Source organism: Salvelinus alpinus, chromosome 23 (genome assembly GCF_045679555.1).
Source record: "Salvelinus alpinus chromosome 23, SLU_Salpinus.1, whole genome shotgun sequence".
NCBI classification, from domain to species: Eukaryota; Metazoa; Chordata; class Actinopteri; order Salmoniformes; family Salmonidae; genus Salvelinus; species Salvelinus alpinus.
Window position 1 is genome coordinate 42,944,280 of NC_092108.1, and position 20,166 is coordinate 42,964,445.

General features: G+C 41.1%; 1 protein-coding gene and 1 pseudogene across 3 annotated transcripts in view; both read right to left on the minus strand.

The window, feature by feature from the left end:
- Positions 1 to 710: 710 nt before the first annotated feature.
- On the minus strand, positions 711 to 9,136 carry LOC139551282 (protein DVR-1-like; annotated as a pseudogene).
- Positions 9,137 to 9,258: 122 nt separating this feature from the next.
- Positions 9,259 to 20,166, minus strand: part of LOC139551080 (F-box-like/WD repeat-containing protein TBL1XR1) — a 35,548-nt gene continuing 24,640 nt past the window's right edge. For all 3 annotated transcript variants that reach the window (XM_071362469.1, XM_071362466.1, XM_071362467.1), the window contains 7 exons: positions 19,954 to 20,051; positions 15,181 to 15,363; positions 14,695 to 14,769; positions 14,358 to 14,485; positions 13,788 to 13,953; positions 13,349 to 13,450; positions 9,259 to 10,150 (listed from right to left, as the gene is read on the minus strand). In XM_071362469.1, coding sequence (XP_071218570.1) covers positions 10,124 to 10,150; positions 13,349 to 13,450; positions 13,788 to 13,953; positions 14,358 to 14,485; positions 14,695 to 14,769; positions 15,181 to 15,363; positions 19,954 to 20,051 — 779 coding nt within the window. In that variant the 3' untranslated portion in view covers positions 9,259 to 10,123. The remainder of the gene's footprint in view (positions 10,151 to 13,348; positions 13,451 to 13,787; positions 13,954 to 14,357; positions 14,486 to 14,694; positions 14,770 to 15,180; positions 15,364 to 19,953; positions 20,052 to 20,166) is intronic.

Below are 20,166 nucleotides of genomic sequence, written 5' to 3' on the forward strand. Positions count from 1 at the left end.
AACTGCACTGCCTGCATCCACAGAGCTCTCCAGAGGGTGGTGCGGTCTGCCCAACGTATCACCAGGGGCACACTGCCTGCCCTCCAGGACACCTACAGCACCCAATGTCACTGGAAGGCCAAAAAGATCATCAAGGACATCAACCACCCAAGCCACAGCCTGTTCACCCCGCTACCATCCAGAAGGCGAGGTCAGTACAGGTGCATCAAAGCTGGGACAGAGAGACTGAAAAACAGCTTATATCTCAAGGCCATCAGACTTAAATAGTCATCACTAGCAGGTACCACTCAGTAACTCAACTCTGCACCTTAGAGGCTACTGCCATATATACATAGACATGGATTCACTGGCCACTTTAATAATGTTTACATACCGCTTTACTCATTTCATATGTATATACTGTATTCTATTCTACTGTAATATAGTCAATGCCACTCTGACATTGCTCATCCTAGTATTTATATATTTCTTAACTCCATTCTTTTACTTCAGATTTGTGTGTATTGTTGTGAATTGTCAGATATTACTGCACTGTAGGAGCTAGGTACACAAGCATTTCGCTACACCCGCAATAACATTGCTAAATATGTGTATGTGACCAATAACATTTGATTTGATGTGCCAAACTAAGGAGAGAGACCTGTATGATCATCATGTATGTATGATCATCATCTGTATGATGATGTCAAAGCCATTTGACCACTGGAGACTCACTGAATATTTGGGTTGTCGTTGTTGTTGTAGTAGAGCATGGAGACAGGCGATAGGCGGATGGGTACTCAGCAGGGCTGGGGCATGCCGCAGGGGTCCAGGGAGTGTGCCAGCGCCTGCAGGATGGCATGGTTGGTGCCGTTCTGCCTCTCTCGCTCAGCAGGAATGGGCAATCTACGTGGCAGTGGTCCTACCAGCCCACGTCCTTGAAGTCGATGTAGCGGTGGCATGACTTCAAAATCAAATCAAATCAAATTGTATTTGTCACATGCGCTGAATGCAACAGGTGTAGACCTTACAGTGAAATGCTTACTTACAAGCCCTTAACCAACAAAATAGTTTTAAGAAAATACCAACAACTAAAAAGTAAGCGATAAGAATAACAAATCATTAAAGAGCAGCAGTAAATAACAATAGCGGGGCTATATATATTTATTTTTAAATTTCACCTTTATTTAACCAGGTAGGCCAGTTCTCATTTACAACTGCAACCTGGCCAAGATAAAGCAAAGCAGTACGGCAAAAACAACAATGCAGAGTTACACATGGGATAAACAAACGTACAGTCAATAACACAATAGAAAAATCTATGTACAGTGCAAATGTAGTAAGATTAGGGAGGTAAGGAAATAAATAGGCCATAGAAGTGAAATAATTACAATTTAGGATTAACACTGGAGTGTGCAGATGATGATGTGCATGTAGAGATATTGGGGTGCAAAAGAGCAGAAAAATAAATAAATAACAATATAGGGATGAGGTGTGCTATTTACAGATGGACTGTGTACAGGTACAGTGATCGGTAAGCTGCTCTGACAGCTGATGCTTAAAGTTAGAGAGGGAGATAAAAGTCTCCATCTTCAGTGATTTTTGCAATTCGTTCCAGTCATTGGCAGCAGAGAACAGGAAGGAAAGGCGGCCAAAGGAGGTGTTGGCTTTGGGGATGACCAGTGAAATATACCTGCTGGAGCGCGTGCTATGGGTGGATGTTGCGATGGTGACCAGTGAGCTGAGATAAGGTGGGGCTTTACCTAGCAAAGACTTATAGATGACCTGGAGCCAGTGGGTTTGGCGACGAATATGTAGCAAGGGCCAGCCAATGAGCATACAGTTGCAGTGGTGGGTAGTATATGGGGCTTTGGTGACAAAACGGATGGCACTGTGATAGACTCCATCCAATTTGCTGAGTAGAGTGTTGGAGGCTATTTTGTAAATTATATCGCCGAAGTCAAGGATCGGTAGTATAGTCAGTTTTACGAGGGTATGTTTGGCAGCATGAGTGAAAGAGGCTTTGTTTGCGAAATTCTAGATTTAATTTTGGATTGGAGATGCTTAATGTGAGTCTGGAAGGAGAGTTTACAGTCTAACCAGACACCTAGGTATTTGTAGTTGTCTACATATTCTAAGTCAGAACCGTCCAGAGTAGTGATGCTAGTCGGGCGGGCAGGTGCGGGCAGCAATCGGTTGAAGAGCATGCATTTATTTTACTACTATTTAAAAGCAGTTGGCGGCCATGGAAGGAGTGTTGTATGGCATTGAAGCTCGTTTGGAGGTTTATTAACACAGTGTCCAAAGAAGGGCCAGGTGTATACCGAATGGTGTTGTCTGCGTAGAGGTGGATCAGAGAATCACCAGCAGCAAGAGCAACATCATTGACATATACAGAGAAAAGAGTCAGGGAGTACCGGTACAGAGTCAATGTGAGGGGGCACCGGTGTCAAGGTAATTGAGTTAATATGTACATGTAGGTAGAGTTATTAAAGTGACTATGTATAGATAATAACAGAGAGTAGCAGCAGCGTAGAAGGGGGGGGGGGGGTTAATGCAAATAGTCTGGGTAACCATTTGATTAGCTGTTCGGGAGTTGAGAGACCACTCTCCACTTCCGCCGAGAGCAGCACTGGAGCGGGTTCAGGGATATGGGCCACCAATGAGGTCTGGAACTCTGGGAAGGTTACTGTTGGCCCGAACGGGAGAGTGTTTCCCAGGTGGAGGGCCATGATGGTGTCCCTGGCCAGGGTGTGGGCGGGTTGAGGCTGTAGCTCCAGCCCGTAGGTCCTCCCTGGTTTAATTAACGCATTGAATAACAGATTCAATACATGGAACAACAGATAGAACATGGAACAAAAACAATCTGAAGGAAGTTTCTTCTGAAGTGTCTGTCCTTTATTGGACACATTTAAGAAAGATCAGGAAACATTTTATAAATATATATATTTTTTTACATATATTTAAACCATTATTTTTGGCACTAAACTGTCTCCATATAGACTTCCATAGAAAATGTTTAACTGGTACTGGGGTACCTTCCGACGAGTCTCACCTTTCCACAGAGGGGTCCTATTAGTGTCCAGCCCAAACTGTTCGGACACTACAGACAGAAGTTGGCAGATCGGCTCTTCCGACTTCGTGCTTGTGAGAGTCTCATCTTTCCATAGAGTGGTCATAATAGTTTGTAGGCCAAACTGTTCGGACGCTACAGACGAATGTGTGAGAATACCGCTCTAGTTCTGTCACCTTTCACTGCAGATGCAGAAGTGCGACATGCGGTGGATTGAGATGCATCCAATGCAAAAACACTGATTGTGTTGTTATGCTAATTAGATTCACACGGGGCCTTCGAAATTGACTGTAGGGGGTTTTAAGCCAGTTCTCAGCCAAGGCTGTGAGGTCCAGCGTGAGGGATCTGGGCTCTGGTTTCTAGCTGCACCTACTGGGACTGGGACAGCACCAGCCTGCGGTTGGCCTCGTGGCTCGCTCCCCTCAGGGTCGCACGCAGCACCTTGTACAGGGATACACCGAGAGCCTGTGGGCCCAGGAGGAACCTTGGTGTGCGGAACACGTCCCACTGGAACTTGATTTCAAGCTGCGCCAGAGAGAGCTGCTCCAAGGGCTGCAGAAAAGACACGTTGAAGAATAGATGTTTCTCCACACAGCCGTGGCCCTCAAGCTCCAGCCTGACACCAGTCTGAAAAAACAAGACATATTAGGTTCACACTTTAGTAGGGCCCAGGTTTCAATTTACAATTGAATTTTCAATGTCACAGTCAATACAAGCCTTTATCTGTAATAAAGAACGCCAATGCTCTGTGACTTTGTCCCCCTGGTTGATTTTTCATTGGTATATTTTGCCCCAAAAACAATAGGAGTGAATTAACTCAGAAGCAATTGTTTTCAAAGACCAAACGGTATCTCTTGAATATCAAACTTGTTTAAAATTGATTGTGTATGTATGCCTATGTAGGGATGGCCCTGGAGAAATGTAACCACTCAAATTCATAGACAGATCTATGGATGCAATGACTGACCATCCATAAAATATTGTTTATACCATGTTTTAAGCTAAACAATGTTTGCTTACAATTACGTTGTTTACAACGGAGTAGGCTACAACAACCCAATGGGCACAGATGTCAATTCAATGTCTATTCCACTTTGGTTCAACGTAACTTCAATCAAATGGCGTGGAAACAACGTTGATTGACCAGTGGGAAGCTTCTTCCTGGGTTCTGATGGTGTAAGACAGTAGAACTAAGCTCATGAGGCATTTAGTCCAAGTTATATTCCTCAAGAGTCAATTACGTGTTTTTCTGTTGCGTGATTTCAGTCTTGGAGGTGTGTTTCCTGACCTATTCTGCGTTTGGTTAATGATAGTTGTCCCACATGAGACGCAAAAGCCTATTTCACTTCCTCAAAATCGCCAGAATGAATGTAAAATAACTCAAGAAATCGGTCATTAATGTCGACATTTTGGCCAATAATGTTTTAATTGCTCAATTGTACATCTAACTAAGGTGTTTGGTGTAGTATTTCTCAAGTAAAAAAATGCGCAACGTGTTGTCATATGTAAACAAAGTCAGAGCTGCTGGGCAGGTCTGTCTTACTGTCTATGCTATTGGATAGAGGGCAATCACCGCAACTGTACACCCCAAGTTAGTGGGCAAATGGACATTGTCAAATCAAAACCCAACCTTAATTTACCCATTGTGATGCAGTGATGTTCCAAACTCCGTTTTAGACAAGACTGACTTCATGACCAAAATTATCCTGTTTACAGTTTGTAGTCAATTTTGACACTAGAATAACTGTTTCTGACTCAAATCGATGCCACATAGGCCATTTTCGATGGGATTTGTTGCCTTTGAAAGGCAGTCGCTCATTAAATGTCCACAAATGTAGCAATCACAGATTGCCTCTTTAAAGTCTACTCGTCAGTGTTGTAATTGGCTGTGACAATCGCCAATTAATTTCTCGCGCTGGACCAGAAAAATGCGAAAACTGTTTTGACTTTGTGGCTGTGTTATTTAATGGAAACCGGGGCAAGCAGCCAATGTAGAAACCGCTGTAATTTTCCTGGTTGCTAAAATTTTACACTGTTCGCTCAATTTCTGTTTAAGTGAGAAAACAAGCACTGAATAGTGTAGGATATAATTTTACCATCTGTGAAATATATTTTCAATAAAAAAAATAGCTTTTACAGCTGTTTGAAGCTGGTGGACCAAAACAGAAAGTAAAAGGCTCAAGTGGGAGTCTCTGCCATGTTACTGAAATGGTATTCTGGGGAGGGAGAATTGAATGTAGCCTAGTGTTGTTGGAATTCACCTAGCTTCCACATAGGGGAGAAATTCGGAGAAATTGTGTGTAGCACATTTAACTTCCCAATTTCATAATACTTTATTTCATAATACTTTTGACCACTAGATGGCAGTCACTGGCCTTTAAAAAAATGCCGGGTATGCTGTCTTCTGGACTGCATGTTTCCTTAACTTGTAGCCTGGATTTAGAGCATGCAAACATCACAAGAGCCGAACGTGCTCAAGACATTGTGCCATGTACCATGACCAAGGATAGAGTACTATACACAACCAGCCCCTATGGCTAAAGGGGATACGGCTACCATTAAATGAGCAACCAGCAGTTGCTACATCAATTATTTTTTACTTATAAATTGATATTTACCCATTCATTATTTTAGAATATAACTTACGACTCATGAGCTAAGTTCGACTGTCGTACCCCATCAGAACCCAAAATACAAGCGTGTAAATGTTTATTTTTATGTCAAACCGCCTCAAAACATGGTTTAAACTAAAACGTTGATACCATAGATGGTCAATCCTTGTATCCATTGCTTGGTCAACGATTTGAGATAACAATTCTCCAGCCTCACCCCTCATCTTTTTACCGAACAAGGGTGGGGAGGCCACTTAGTTATTGTTTCTACTGCTGATTGCCACTTTAACTGTACATTGAGGGAGAATGCAGAACAACAGAAGGCCCTCTAGGTGTCATGAGGAACAAAGCAAGTCAACAGAAAAACCACTTGGCTATTATCAAAATAGATTTTATTCTAGACGTTTCAAAGATCTGAGTGATATTACAACAGTCAAATGCGTAGGTTGCAGAGAGAGTCTCAGCAACCATATGAGAGAGAGAACATAACAAGGGTGAGGGCAAAGACAACATGGAACAAAAAAAATCTGCAAATAGGTATTTACATGGTCCATGGTGTTATGACACGTCCTTGTTAAAGTTGAGATTTATTGTTTTTGTTCATTTTTGCATACATAGCTACAAATAAATCTGAATTATAAAAGTTTCCAAAGAGTACAAAACCTTCAAGGGCTTTTTAGACATAGCAAAGATAGAATTAGTACTTTAGGTAGGAACAAAAAAAAATTAGCAAACACTTGAATGCAGTGTAAAAAGCGTCTCTTTTTAAAAACAAAAGGGTTATAAAATACCATTCCACTGTCATAGACTTCATAATAAATAGTGTCATCATGGTACAATCCACTCACTGTTGATTATATTAAAGAAAACTCCAAAATACTCTTAGCTTCTGTACAAAATGTGTTTGTAAAACAAGTGACATTCTGAGAAAGAAAATCGCAAAGGAGGCTTTTGAAAAGACAAAAAAACAACAACATTGGTGTTTTAAAGCGACAGGATGATAGCTAGTGCTAAGATATGGGATTTCGGAATGCCATGAAGTTGGCCTGGATCCAATGTGTAACCAATAAGTCAACAGTTTAGACACTACTATTTCCCCTTCCGTTTTAACGGAACTACTGCACACGTTCAGCTGAGTGAAATAAAACCACGAGCATTAATCCCTGTCTGGATGTGCCAACCAGGGTTAGGAGTCAACTCCAAATGAAATTTATGGGATGAACTGAAATTCCAATTCAAGAATGGAAAAAAAGTGCCATTCATTTTCAATGAGGATTTTTTTTTCAATTCAAGAATTGAAAGTTCACTTACAGAATGAATCAAAATAGAAATGACTACAACCCTGGTTTAAACATCTCCCTGTTACACATTATTCTGAAGTGCAGGAAAAAATAGAACATATAAACCCAGTCTTAGGGCTGCTCTTCTCTTTTATAGCTATGACCGTTTAATGGTATTTTATAAAGAACCATTTCTCATGGTAAAAGACCCACATGATGTATAGTACCGCCACATTTTCCAAGCATGTCTTCGAGAGTTACAGATTTTTTTTAAAACCACCCTTGCACTTGAGTGGCATATAAAAAGAATCGCCTGTGATGTCACAGATATATTATATGTAGTTACAATGTTACATGAAGTCATATATGTTCCAAAGTCCGCTTCTCATCTCAACTAATCTCCCTGCAAAAAAAACAGAAGGAAAAAAAGGCATTAAAAAAAAACTGCACCTTCTGAAACACTACAAAACAAAAACGCTGTCTATCCATGTATAGGCCTCAACACAGCCTGTGTTGGTGCTGTGCACAAAATCACTTTTAAAACCACAACCAAAGAGCAGACACAGCATTGTGTCCTAAAACAGAACACTTAAAGCAACGGATCACTCCAAAAATCTAACTTTGTCAGATGTTTATAGAACTCAAAAGTAGTCTTGGAACGTGGACTAATCTTGTGTAAAGGCGTCCGCATGCTTCCCAGACGAAACAGTTCGGAAGAGTTTGTGCATATATTATGACGACATTTTGTGATGTTTTTGTTCGTTTTGGACTTCGGTAAGGGTTTTTCAGGCACACATTTTCTCGAGGAAAGCCGAGGTTGGTAGCTGAAGTCTACACCCGTTCGTCAGTGATTGGTCAACAGTTAGGATTCTTCAGTGAAGTCTGTTGATATTCAACGAGACAACTCATTTTCATGCACATTTTTCCATTGAGAAATACTGCACCAAAGATCTTAGTCGCACAATTTTATATCTAAGATCTCCTCTGCAAAAACGTCAAAATTAATGATAGATTTGGGGCGGCAGGTAACCTAGCGGTTAGAGTGTTGGACTAGTAACCGGAAGGTTGCAAGATCGAATCCCAGAGCTGACAAGGTAAAAATCTGTCGTTCTGCTCCTGAACAAGGCCGTTCCTAGGCCGTCATTGAAAATAAGAATTTGTTCTTAACTGATTTGCCTAGTTAAACAAAAAATAACTAAATCCTGAGTTATTTTAGATTCATTTGGATTATTTTGAGACAGTGTATACTGGCTACGGTGTCTCAAAATAGACAAACAGTACTATTGCCGCTTGTTTCAAATTTTTCAAGTGAAGGTCTTTTAAGGAAGTATACGAGCAGTTCGCCTAGCCAACTTTGGCTCGCCGCCAGCCAAACTGAAGCATGCGGACGCCACCACTTTCAGGTCCGAAAACTACCGGCTAACTTTGACATCGGAGTCAACCACCTAAACATGACACCTGAAGACATCAACATAAACATCACTAGATCCCAGACATCAACAGTCAATGACAATCATAAACATTTTGTTCAACATGACAAATTGCAATAAGGTTGCCCAGCGGTAACATTTCAAATGTGATAAGAGTTGGTTGTCGATTGAAGGAAGCATGGTTGAAACTGACTGCCGACATTTGAAAGGGCCGGCGTAATACTTATGTAGGTGCTATGAAGGTCCTATGTACAGTACACGCCACTCTATGCAAGTGTTACTGCTGAAATCAAGACAGCTACAGTATGTCCAGATTAATTACCAAGCAAGACCGGTCAACAAAACAAAGCAAAAAAAAAAACTTAGTGATGGCTTAGTCTGATTATCATTTAGCATTTGTTAGCTTAGCACACGATGGACTGTGGAGGTACAACATATTGTGAATAGCACAGCTCAGATGTTAATGGTAACGTCCTCTATCAACCAATCAGGATACATGGAGCGTGTTCAATAGGGAGAAATCGTTCTGAAACGTGGAGGTTCTAATTGAACGTGTCCAAAGTGAAACACTTGTTTTCCATTGTAAAACTTGTTGCTACTTAGTGTCCTACTGAACACAACCCGCCTGTAGGACATTGTGGCTTTGGATGTGGGTTGTCCTGTCATTCATGAGCTACCCAAAGCACTATGTTCTGGCTAAAAGCTCCCTGGAGACACAGATCGAGGATCAGCTTACCCTCCCCCAATCCTAGCCATAGCCATTACGGGAGAAAACGCCAAACTGACCTTAGATCAGTGTCTGCAACTTCCCCTAACCAATCAATTACACTCAAATCTAACATCACATGTAGTTAGAATGTAAGAGGATGGGGCTTTCTAGTAGCTGCAGTGATGATCTTTAGTCCAAGAGTTTATTAGAATTATCAGATATCTATTAAGCTAACAGTTTTGCACACCTGAAGCCATTTAAAAGGTAATAAGAAGTACAAGTATGCATATGGCACCTTTAATCCCCACTAACTGTGCTCCCAGAAATGTTTAATAAAAGGATTTTGGCAAACTGAAGAAAAAAAAGCTTTGAATTGAAAACAAATGAAACAATTTCAACTTTATAAATATATATTTGTTGTTCAATGTATTTTTGAACCACAAAAACACACATGGACAGTGCCAAAATGAACGATTTCTCCCAATATCAGTTTGAAACCCAAATTTAAGAAAAAAATCCTACTGACCTTACCTCTCTCGACATGTAACACAAACCTAAAGCAAAATAAATGGCCACAGGACGACAAAAAATGTGGACATGTACAATATGCACACACCAACGACGTGGGGGGGGACAAAAGCTTAACATTTCTCATTTCTGGTATAAAGAATAGAAAATAAATAAACAAAACAAATTGCAGATATTTTGGTATGTATGCAATGGGTCCTCTTCTCTTCAATATGATTTTTGTCTCGGTGACCATAATATAGTCCTTTTTCTCTCATGTGGGTCTGAGTCTGACTTGAGGGAAGTCCAGATCCCCTTTGCTGGGGGTTAGTTTGACCTCTTCTCTGGAGGGGTAGTCTGTGTGTTTATGGGGGTGTTGGGGTGCTCTGTTTGGCTGTGATGGTAATGGTGGTGGTGGTTGTGATGACGGGCCATGGCTTCTGATGGGACTACAGCAGTGTAGACGACAGGCTGGGACAGTCATTTTGGCTATGTACACATTCGTAGTCGGTCCATGGCTCCCCAAACGAGCGTCATTTCCTCAGGTCTAATACACAAACCTGGAACGGAGAGAGAGAGGTTAAAGGTCTAATGTAATGAGCAGGGCAAGGTTGTTTTTTTCTGACCATGTGACCAGAGAAACCCCTGGCCTTAACAATAAGACAAACACACATCCATTATTAGCCTAAGTAGTACCGTTTCCTCTGCTGAAAAACACTTCCTTTCATTATTCAATTTTAGAACTCTCAGCTGCGCCAATGTGTAAAACCTCTCAAGTCCAGTCAGAACGATAGCTATTGACTTCCTAACCGTCCCTGTCAATAGACACTGCATTATGCAAGGAGATAATTGGTGGTGGGTCTCACTGTACTAGGACAATCCCTTACAGATTATCCGTAGATGCTCAAGCCTATCTGTTTGATTAATTACTCCACAGCTGCAACTATGGACATTAAAAAAACATTGTTTACTGCTCTAGCTGTAATACTGACACTTGATGAATAAAACAGATACTGGAAACTGGATAGGTAGTTAGATTCCTGGTGGTCCCGGGAATCTAACCCACCATCTTGGCATTGTTAGTGCCATGCTCTACCAACAGAGGACCTACATCTAGAGATCATTTGCGACGATAAAAAAAAAGTCTTAAATCCATCATGTATTTAATGAATTATAGCACATAAAACATTTTACAGTAACGGACAAATAATGAATGATGTTCATGGATTTTGGTGGGAAATCAGGTTTTCAAATTAGACAAATGTTCCTTTTTTTCTCTCCTTAGACTACACATATACACTGAGTTTACCAAACATTAGGTACACTTTCCTAATATTGAGTTGCAACCCCTCCCCTTTTGCACTCAGAACAGCCTTATTTCGTCAGGACATCGGTGTCGAAAGCGTTCCACAGGGATGCTGGCCCATTTTGATGCTTCCAACAGTTGTGTTAAGTTGGCTGGAAGTCCTTTGGGTGGTGGACCATTCTTGATACACACGGGAAACTGATGAGCGTGAAAAAACCAGCAGCATTTCAGTTCTTGACACAAACCGGAGCGCCTGACGCATGGCACACACCATCCATGTCTCAAGGCTTAAAAATCCTTCTTTAACCCATCTCCTCCCCTCCATCTACTCTGATTGAAGTGGATTTAACAGGTGGGATCATAGCATTCACCTGGTCAGTCTATGTCATGGAAAGAGAATGTTTTGTATACTCAAGTCTATTTTCAAATGGTATCAGGTATTTATTTAATATCTTGTGTCACATTTTTACATTTGTCATTTCAGACTCTCCTATCCAGAGCGACTTACAGTAGTAGTGAGTGCATACATTTTCTCAGTACTGGTCCCCCGCGGGAATCGAACCCACAACCCTGGGCGTTGCAAGCGCCATGCTCTACCAACTGAGCCACACGGGACCACGAGTCATGACAGGAGTCAAATTCCACGTGGCCGTTTAGTCACGGCAACTAGGCTTCTCCAAGCTCTGATGTTGCGGATGGTCATCAGCAGCCTACCAAACTTGCTTACTGCCTGGTACTCAGCGCTCCGTTGTCCCTTGAGAGGTGCGTCGGAGCACGGCAGCCGTGAGAAGGGAATTACAATTAGCCTATCATATTCAGGCCAAGGGCACAATGGCCACTTTGGCCACAAGAGGCATGGATTCTTTTTTATGGGCCACACAAGGGGGATTCCGCCAGGAAATTCAAGGCCTGGTGAGAATATTATCAAGTGCTTGTCAAATTGTGAATGGGAGACTGATGGTGTGCAGCTTCCGACTTTTTCCCAAATCATCATTAGTCTCATCATGCAGCCTTAGAATGTATTAAACATCAAAACATATAGCCCAACCTTTGTATCACAATTAAAGTTACGCATATACCATTTCTTCGTTAACCGCTCGACACAGAATAGTCGCATGTGCGCACTTCCTTTGAAATCATTGAGAAAATAGTGTTTCCATTTTATTAAGCTTTGTTCAATTGTATTCTTCATACTATAAAATAATTTAAAAAATAAAGCCATGGAATTCTAAGCAAATCTGCTAAATGAACTAGTGTAGCCCACAGCCATATGGCACAGCCAGATCAGGGCCTAACATAAGGACAACTCAGAGTATGCTATTCTGTTCTTCTGAAATGGACTGCATTTTCTTCATATCATGTTTCTTTAGACCGGTCTAAAATAAATCATGGATATATTGTGATGGCGTAGACTATATTAAATTGATTTCTTAGACTTTAAAAAAAATGTAGATGTTCCAAAGGTTTGCGTCAGTGGCTTGTAAGATGTGTGTGGAAGCCAGGAGATGCTAAACTTGGTTATGCTAATTAACGGTCAATTACTGTGAGACTGGCAGTTATTTGCTTGACAGTCACTGGCTGACAATTTCAGGACCCGCCACAACCCTAGGTGGAATAGGGCTTTACAACCACAAAAACGTCCTCCGTTTAAGCCTACCTACACTTTTCTAGACTGCCTCTTTAATTACTGTTGTCACGTTCTGTTGCATAATTCAACAAGCGTGTCAATAGCAGGATACGCTCTGATTAAAAAATCAACACGCTCGGCTCTAGATTACACCCATCTACAGTATACACACTTTACATTGTTTGCGAGATCAGATATAATATCACTATAATCCGAGTGTTCATTTTCGGAAGTTTCTTTCATTTCAGCTCATCTAATTTGCAAACATTTCAACTGTATCAAATGAGAACTTTTTTTGTGTAATTGAAAAAAGTTATCTTTCGTGTGATGCAAGTGTCGAGATGTGTTAAATCCCTGACGAAGCTTTAGCGTTCATATAGATTCACTGGAAAAACGATGTATTCCATTGAGCCCATTTCAGCCATTACCGGGGTGTGTTTGACAGGTCATTCCAAACATTTTCGCGGTCGTAACGTTAACAGGGGGGAAAAAACAACAGGTATGAAAGAGTATGATGAGTAAAATGAAAGCAATCAATCCAGCGAGATTGAAGTGAGAATTGGATTTGGCACCTCTCAAAAACACAGGCTGAAAAAAGACAGATTCTCAGGTGGGCTGGGCATGCGAGTTGCTATTACCACAGTGCCATTATCCATATATAGGTGTCACTAATAGGTGATCATGAACAGTGACCATAAATGAAGCCAGGAAAAACTTGGGACCCTAGATATAGCTTTTAACTGTGGTCTAATATTTTTTCCTTCTCAGTTCCTTCTGAAATCAGGAAAATAACTCCCGGCCATGAAGAGGTGGCTGGTGACTTACTGATCCATCTGACGCGCTGGCTCCCACTTTGTCCCCCGTAGCGTTCCAGCACACCTCGAAGATGCCCCCTGTTCCCCTGTAGCTGTGAACTAAAGCACCCGTCTGTACGGACAAACAGACAGACAGGGATGTGATCAGCAAAACAATGATAAGCAGGAGAACTGGGGACAAGTCCATTTCAATCATGTTTTACACGCATCTCACTTAGGGCTGAATCCTTACTTGAGAATAGTTAGAACAAATCACCGGTTGAAATCAACGCATGATTTACGTGAAAGTCAGAGTTTTGCGCTCAGATCTCAAGTTAGGATTTGGACCTAAATATTCAAACCCATGCATCGACCATCAGACCAGCCCTGCAATAAACAGTAGGTCTTGAGATGTGAATGACATATGAGTTAGAAGAGCGTGTGTGTGTGTGTGTCAGTCCATCCCGTACCTGTGTGTTCCAGATGTGGACACACTTGTCGAAGGAGCCGCTGGCCAGGTGGCGCCCGTCGGGGCTGAAGGCCACACTGTAGACGGGCTCTTGGTGGCGGGTGAGCGTGTGGATGCACACGCCGCGCTCCACGTCCCACAGGCGCACAGTCGAGTCAAACGACGCACTGGGGGGGAGATGGAATAAGACTTTAGTGTCCATCTTGGAAAGGAAATGCATTTTTTGCTCTGCTCCTAACCTCCAAGACGCCACAGAAAAGCAGACAACACACTCGGGAGGGAGTACAGGGTCAGTCCCAGTGCAGCGCCCCGAAGCAATTTAGGAGAGTAAAAGGAGAGGAGGAGAGGAAAGAGGGAGATAAGAACCATTCACTTTCATTTGATTACAGTGACTATCCTGGGATCTATTCAGCTGGGGCAAACCGAACGTAACAGATTGAGAAGCATAGAATGAACATACATGACTCCATCATGTACAGATCCTAAATGTATTTGTTTGACACAAAACCCCTTATTAGCCCAAACCCCAGAGGCATGCTGGGAGTTGGAGTGGTTCCTAGCCTTGTATTACCTGGCCAGCATCAGATTGGCATTGGGGTTGTTGGTCCCGGGCCCCGTGGGGCTCCACTTGATGGTGTAGATCTCCTTACTGTGGGCCTGCAGGTCGTGGACACACGAGTCCTGCTTCATACTCCAGATCTGGTAGAGATGGAGGGGAGAAGAGAGAGAGAAACGTGAGGACTCCAATCAATTATATGTACCGACTAGGGAAGAAGAGATTCTAGTTACGGCTTATAAACTACAGCCAAAAGTGGACCCCGATAACACTTACTTTGTACCGTTCCTACTCCATGAAATTACATATTTGGCAGTAGTTAGGAAGTTGTGTGTGAGCTGTGTGTACTGACCTTGAGTGTCATGTCGTCGGAGCAGGAGGCCAGCAGACTCCCCGTAGGATCCCACTTGATTGCGTTCACTTCATTCTAGAGGGAAAAGAGAAAGGGATTATGAGGGAGGGAGGATACAAGGAAACATTTTGTGAACTTTATAATATAGGTAGTGCACAAACAGGGTGCACGTACAAAGGCACTTCCTGCAGTGACGTGACGAAACAGGATGGGCAAAAGCTTTCACCTATATTCAGATCAATGCGTTTGAACTAGAGGGTGCCACTTTAGACTACTGAGATTAATCAATGTCAGTCACAATGGCCGCGTATACACAGGCAGGCTAATTCTGATGTTTTGACCAATCAGATTAGATATTTTGCAAATAACTGAGTAAAAGATCAGAATTGGTCTGCCTGTGTTAACGCAATCATTGTTAACGTGACAGGGAGAAGAGACTATCGAGATGCACCCAGGCCAGAGAGCCAGTCCAGTCTCAGGTCTTACCGTGTGTCCCTGGAAGGTCTTGACTGGCCGGTCCTGGCCCAGCTTACACACATGGATGCACATGTCCGTGCTGCAGGAGGCAAACGTGTTGTTGCTCTGCCAGTCCACGTCCAGGGCCGGCGCTGAGTGAAAGGGAAATTGCTGCTTGGCCTCCCCTGTGTGAGCATCCCAAATGATCGTGGTCTAAACGAGAGAAGGATACATTGTCAGAGGCTTTTCGTCATGTGTGTGACGAAATGACAATACCATGACAAAGCAATTACATATTAAAGGGATGTTAAATCCAAATGGAAAAAAACATCTGGTTTCTTCTATTCTTAAATGGCTTTCTCCACATACTCATTCCAAGGTTCTCTTTATTTTTACTATTTTCTACATTGTAGAATAATAGTGAAGACATCAAAACTATGAAATGACACATATGGAATCATGTAGTAATAGAGGTCGACCGATTATGATTTTTCAACGCCGATACCGATTATTGGAGGACCAAAAAAAGCCGATACGGATTACGTCGGCCAAGTTTTATATATATATATATATATATATATATATATTTTAATTTTTTTTTGTAATAATGACAATTACAACAATACTGAATGAACACTTTTATTTTAACTTAATATAATACATCAATAAAATCAATTTAGTCTCAAATAAATAATGAAACATGTTCAATTTGGTTTAAATAATGCAAAAACAAAGTGTTGGAGAAGAAACTAAAAGTGCAATATGTGCCATGTAAAAAAGCTAACGTTTAAGTTTCTTGCTCAGAACATGAGAACATATGAAAGCTGGTGTTTCCTTTTAACATGAGTCTTCAATATTCCCAGGTAAGAAGCCTAATCTCGGGAGTTGATAGGCTTGAAGTCATAAACAGCGCAATGCTTGAAGCATTACTAAGAGCTGCTGGCAAACGCAGTAAAGTGCTGTTTGAAGGAATGCTTACGAGCCTGCTGCTGCCTACCACCGCTCAGTCAGACTGCTCTATAAAATCATAGACTTAATTATAATAACGCACAGAAATACGAGCCTTAGGTCATTAATATGGTCAAATCCGGAAATTATCATTTCGAAAACAAAACGTTTATTCTTTCAGTGAAATACAGAACCGTTCCGTATTTTATCTAACGGGTGGCATCTATAAGTCTAAATATTGCTGTTACATTGCACAACCTTCAATGTTAAGTCATAATTACGTAAAATTCTGGCAAATTAGTTCGCAACGAGCCAGGCGGCCCAAACTGTTGCATATATCCTGACTCTGCGTGCAATTAACGCAAGAGAAGTGACACAATTTCCCTAGTTTAACCTCTCTGGGGTAGGTGGGACGCAATCATCCCACCTGGCCAATAGCCAGAGCACCATATTCAAATAAAATTATATAAAAATCAAACTTTCATTAAATCACACATGTAAGATACCAAATTAAAGCTACACTCGTTGTGAATCCAGCCAACATGTCAGATTTCAAAAAGGCTTTTCGGCGAAAGCATAAGATGCTATTATCTGATGATAGCACAACAGTAAACAAAGAGAGTAGCATATTTCAACACTGCAGGCACGACACAAAACGCAGAAATAAAATATATATAATATATAAAATATAATATAATTCATGTCTTACTTTTGACGAAATTATTTTGTTGGCACTCCAATATGTCCCATAAACATCACAAATGGTCATTTTGTTCGATTAATTCCGTCGATATATATCCAAAATGTCAATTTATTTGGCGCGTTTCATCCAGAAAAACACAGCTTCCAACTTGAGCAACGTCACTACAAAATATATCAAAAGTTACATGTAAACGTTACCAAAACATTTCAAACTACTTTTGTAATACAACGTTAGGTATTTTTAAACGTTAATAATCGATCATTTTGAAGACGGGATGATCTGTTTTCAATACAAAAAGAAAACAAACTGACGCAACTTTTTTGGTAATGTGCCTCTCTCAAACAATTTACTTCAAGTGACCCTCATTTACGATGGCCGTACTTCTTCATTACACAAAGGAATAACCTCAACCAATTTCCAAAGACTGGTGACATCTAGAGGAAGCGGTAGGAACTGCAAACAAGTCCCTTAGAAATCTGGTGTCCCAATGAAACATCCCAATGTTTTGCCTGCTACATAAGTTATGTAATACTCACAGACATCATTCAAACAGTTTTAGAAACCTCAGTGTTTTCTATCCAAATCTACTAATAATATGCATATCTTATATTCTGGGGAGGAGTAGCAGGCAGTTGAATTTGGGCATGCTATTTATCCAAAAGTGAAAATGCTGCCCCCTACCCCGAAGAAGTTAATATTGCCTGCTAACATGAATTTATTTTAACTAAATATGCAGGTTTAAAAAATATATACTTTGTGTATTGATCTTAAGAAAGGTATTGATGTTTATGGTCAGGTACATTCGTGCAACGATCGTGCTTTTTTGCAAATGCGCTTTTGTTAAATCATCCCCCGTTTGGTGAAGTTGGCTGTCTTTGTTAGGAAGAAAAGTGTCTTCACACAGTTTGCAACGAGCCAGGAGGCCCAAACTGCTGCTTATCCCGACTCTGTTGCACAGAACGCAAGAGAAGTGACACAATTTCCCTAGTTAAAAGGAATTCATGTTAGCAGGCAATATTAACTAAATATGCAGGTTTAAAAATCTATACTTGTGTATTGATTTTTAGAAAGGCGTTGAGGTTTATGGTTAGGTACACATTGGTGCAATGACAGTGCTTTTTTCGCGAATGCGCTTGTTAAATCACCCGTTTGGCGAAGTAGGCTGTGATTCAATGATAAATTAACAGGAACCGCATCGATTATATGCAACGCAGGACAAACTAGATAAACTAGTAATATCATAAACCATGTGTAGTTAACTAGTGATTATGTTAAAATTGATTGTTTTTTATAAGATACGTTTAATGCTAGCTTGCAACTTACCTTGGCTCCTTGCTGCACTCGCATAAGAGGTAGTCAGCCTGCCATGCAGTCTCCTCGTGGAGTGCAATGTAATCGGCCATGATTGGTGTCCAAAAATGCCGATTACTGATTGTTATGAAAACTTGAAATCGGCCCTAATTAAAATCGGCCATTCTGATTAATCGGTCGACCTCTATGTAGTAACCAAAAAAAGTGTTTAAACAAATCAAAATATATTTTATATTTGAGATTCTTCAAAGTAGCCACACTTTGCCTTGATGACAGCTTTGCAAACTCTTGGCATTCTCTCAACCAACTTCATGAGGTAGTCACCTGGAATGCATTTCAATTAACAGGTGTGCCTTATTAAAAGTTAATTTGTGGAATTTCTTTCCTTCTTAATGTGTTTGAGCCAATCACTTGTGTTGTGACAAAGTAGAGGTGGTATACAGAAGATAGCCCTATTTGGTAAAAGACCAAGTCCATATTATAGCAAAAACAGCTCAAATAAGCAAAGAGAAACGACAGTCCATCATTACTTTAAGACATACATTTCAAGAACTTTGAGCATTTCTTCAAGTGCAGTCGCAAAAACCATCAAGCGCTATGATGAAACTGGCACTCATGAGGACCGCCTCAGAAATCGGCAATTAACTGCACCTCAGATTGCAGCCCAAATAAATGCTTCACATAGTTGAAGTAACAGACACATCAACTGTTCAGAGGAGAATGCGTGAATCAGGCCTTCATGGTCGAATTGCTGCAAAGAAACCACTACTAAAGGACACCAATAATAAAGAAGAGACTTGATTGGGCCAAGAAACACGAGCAATGGACATTAGACTGGTGGAAATCTGTCCTTTGGTCTGATGAGTCAAAATTTGAGATTTTTGGTTCCAACTGCCCTGTCTTTGTGAGACACTGAGTAGGTGAACCGATGATCTACGCATGTGTGGTTCCCACCGTGAAGCATGGAGAAGGTGGTATGATGGTGCTTTGCTGGTGACACTGTCTGTGATTTATTTAGAATTCAAGGCACACTTAACCAGCATGGCTAATGACCCAAAACACACCTCCAGGCTGTGTGAGGGCTATTTGACCAAGAAGGAGGGTGATGGAGTTCTGCATTAGATGACCTGGCCTCCAACTTCACCTGACCTCAACCCAATTCAGATGGTTTGGGATCAGTTGGACCACAAAGTGAAGGAAAAGTGCTCAGCATATGTGGGAACTCATTCAAGACGGTTGGAAAAGCATTCCAGGTGAAGCTGGTTGAGAAATGCCAAGAGTGTGCAAAGCTGTCATCCAAGGCAAAGGGTGGTTACTTTGAAGAATCTCAACTATACTTTTTTAGGTACTACATGATTCAATGTGTTATTCCATTGTTTTGATGTCTTCATCAATGTAGAACATAGTAAAGATAAAGAAAAACACTGGAATGAGTAGGGGGGAGGGGTTGTTCTTAATGTTTTGTACACTCATGGTATTTTCACTATGAGTTTGGAATAATACTGTGAAATTGTTACAATTATGATAAAGCCCTTTTAGTTCAAGAGTAGTTTTTTTGGCCTGCCAGTAAATTAGTTAAATAGACCAATAAGAAAGAGAGTTCCAAACCTCTCAGCCAATAACAGCTAGTTTTCCCCTCCACACTCAGACAACAACCAGACAGTCCTAGCAAAAATCTTAATTGAGAAATTGCTCTTTGCTAAGAAGCTATTTTTATTTTCAATGAAAATGGCCCGAACAGAAACAATCACAGTAAGGCACTTAATATCAAATCCTTTCTGAGTAAAAATGTAGATACAAATGTCTGCATTGGACCTGTAACACACAAACCATTATCTTACCTTATCTACTCCTGCACTGAGGATAAAGTTGCCTTTCTTATTCCATTTGAGGGCAAATATAGGACCTTTGTGCTGGCCCAAGGTACTGGCGAGGTTACCTGCAAAAAACATGTCATGGTGCTTGTTTAGCAAGAGAACAGTACTTTAGACCATCTGTGAATGTGTTTAGAAATGTTGAGATGTGAAAGTTCTGACATTAAAAAAAAGAGGCAA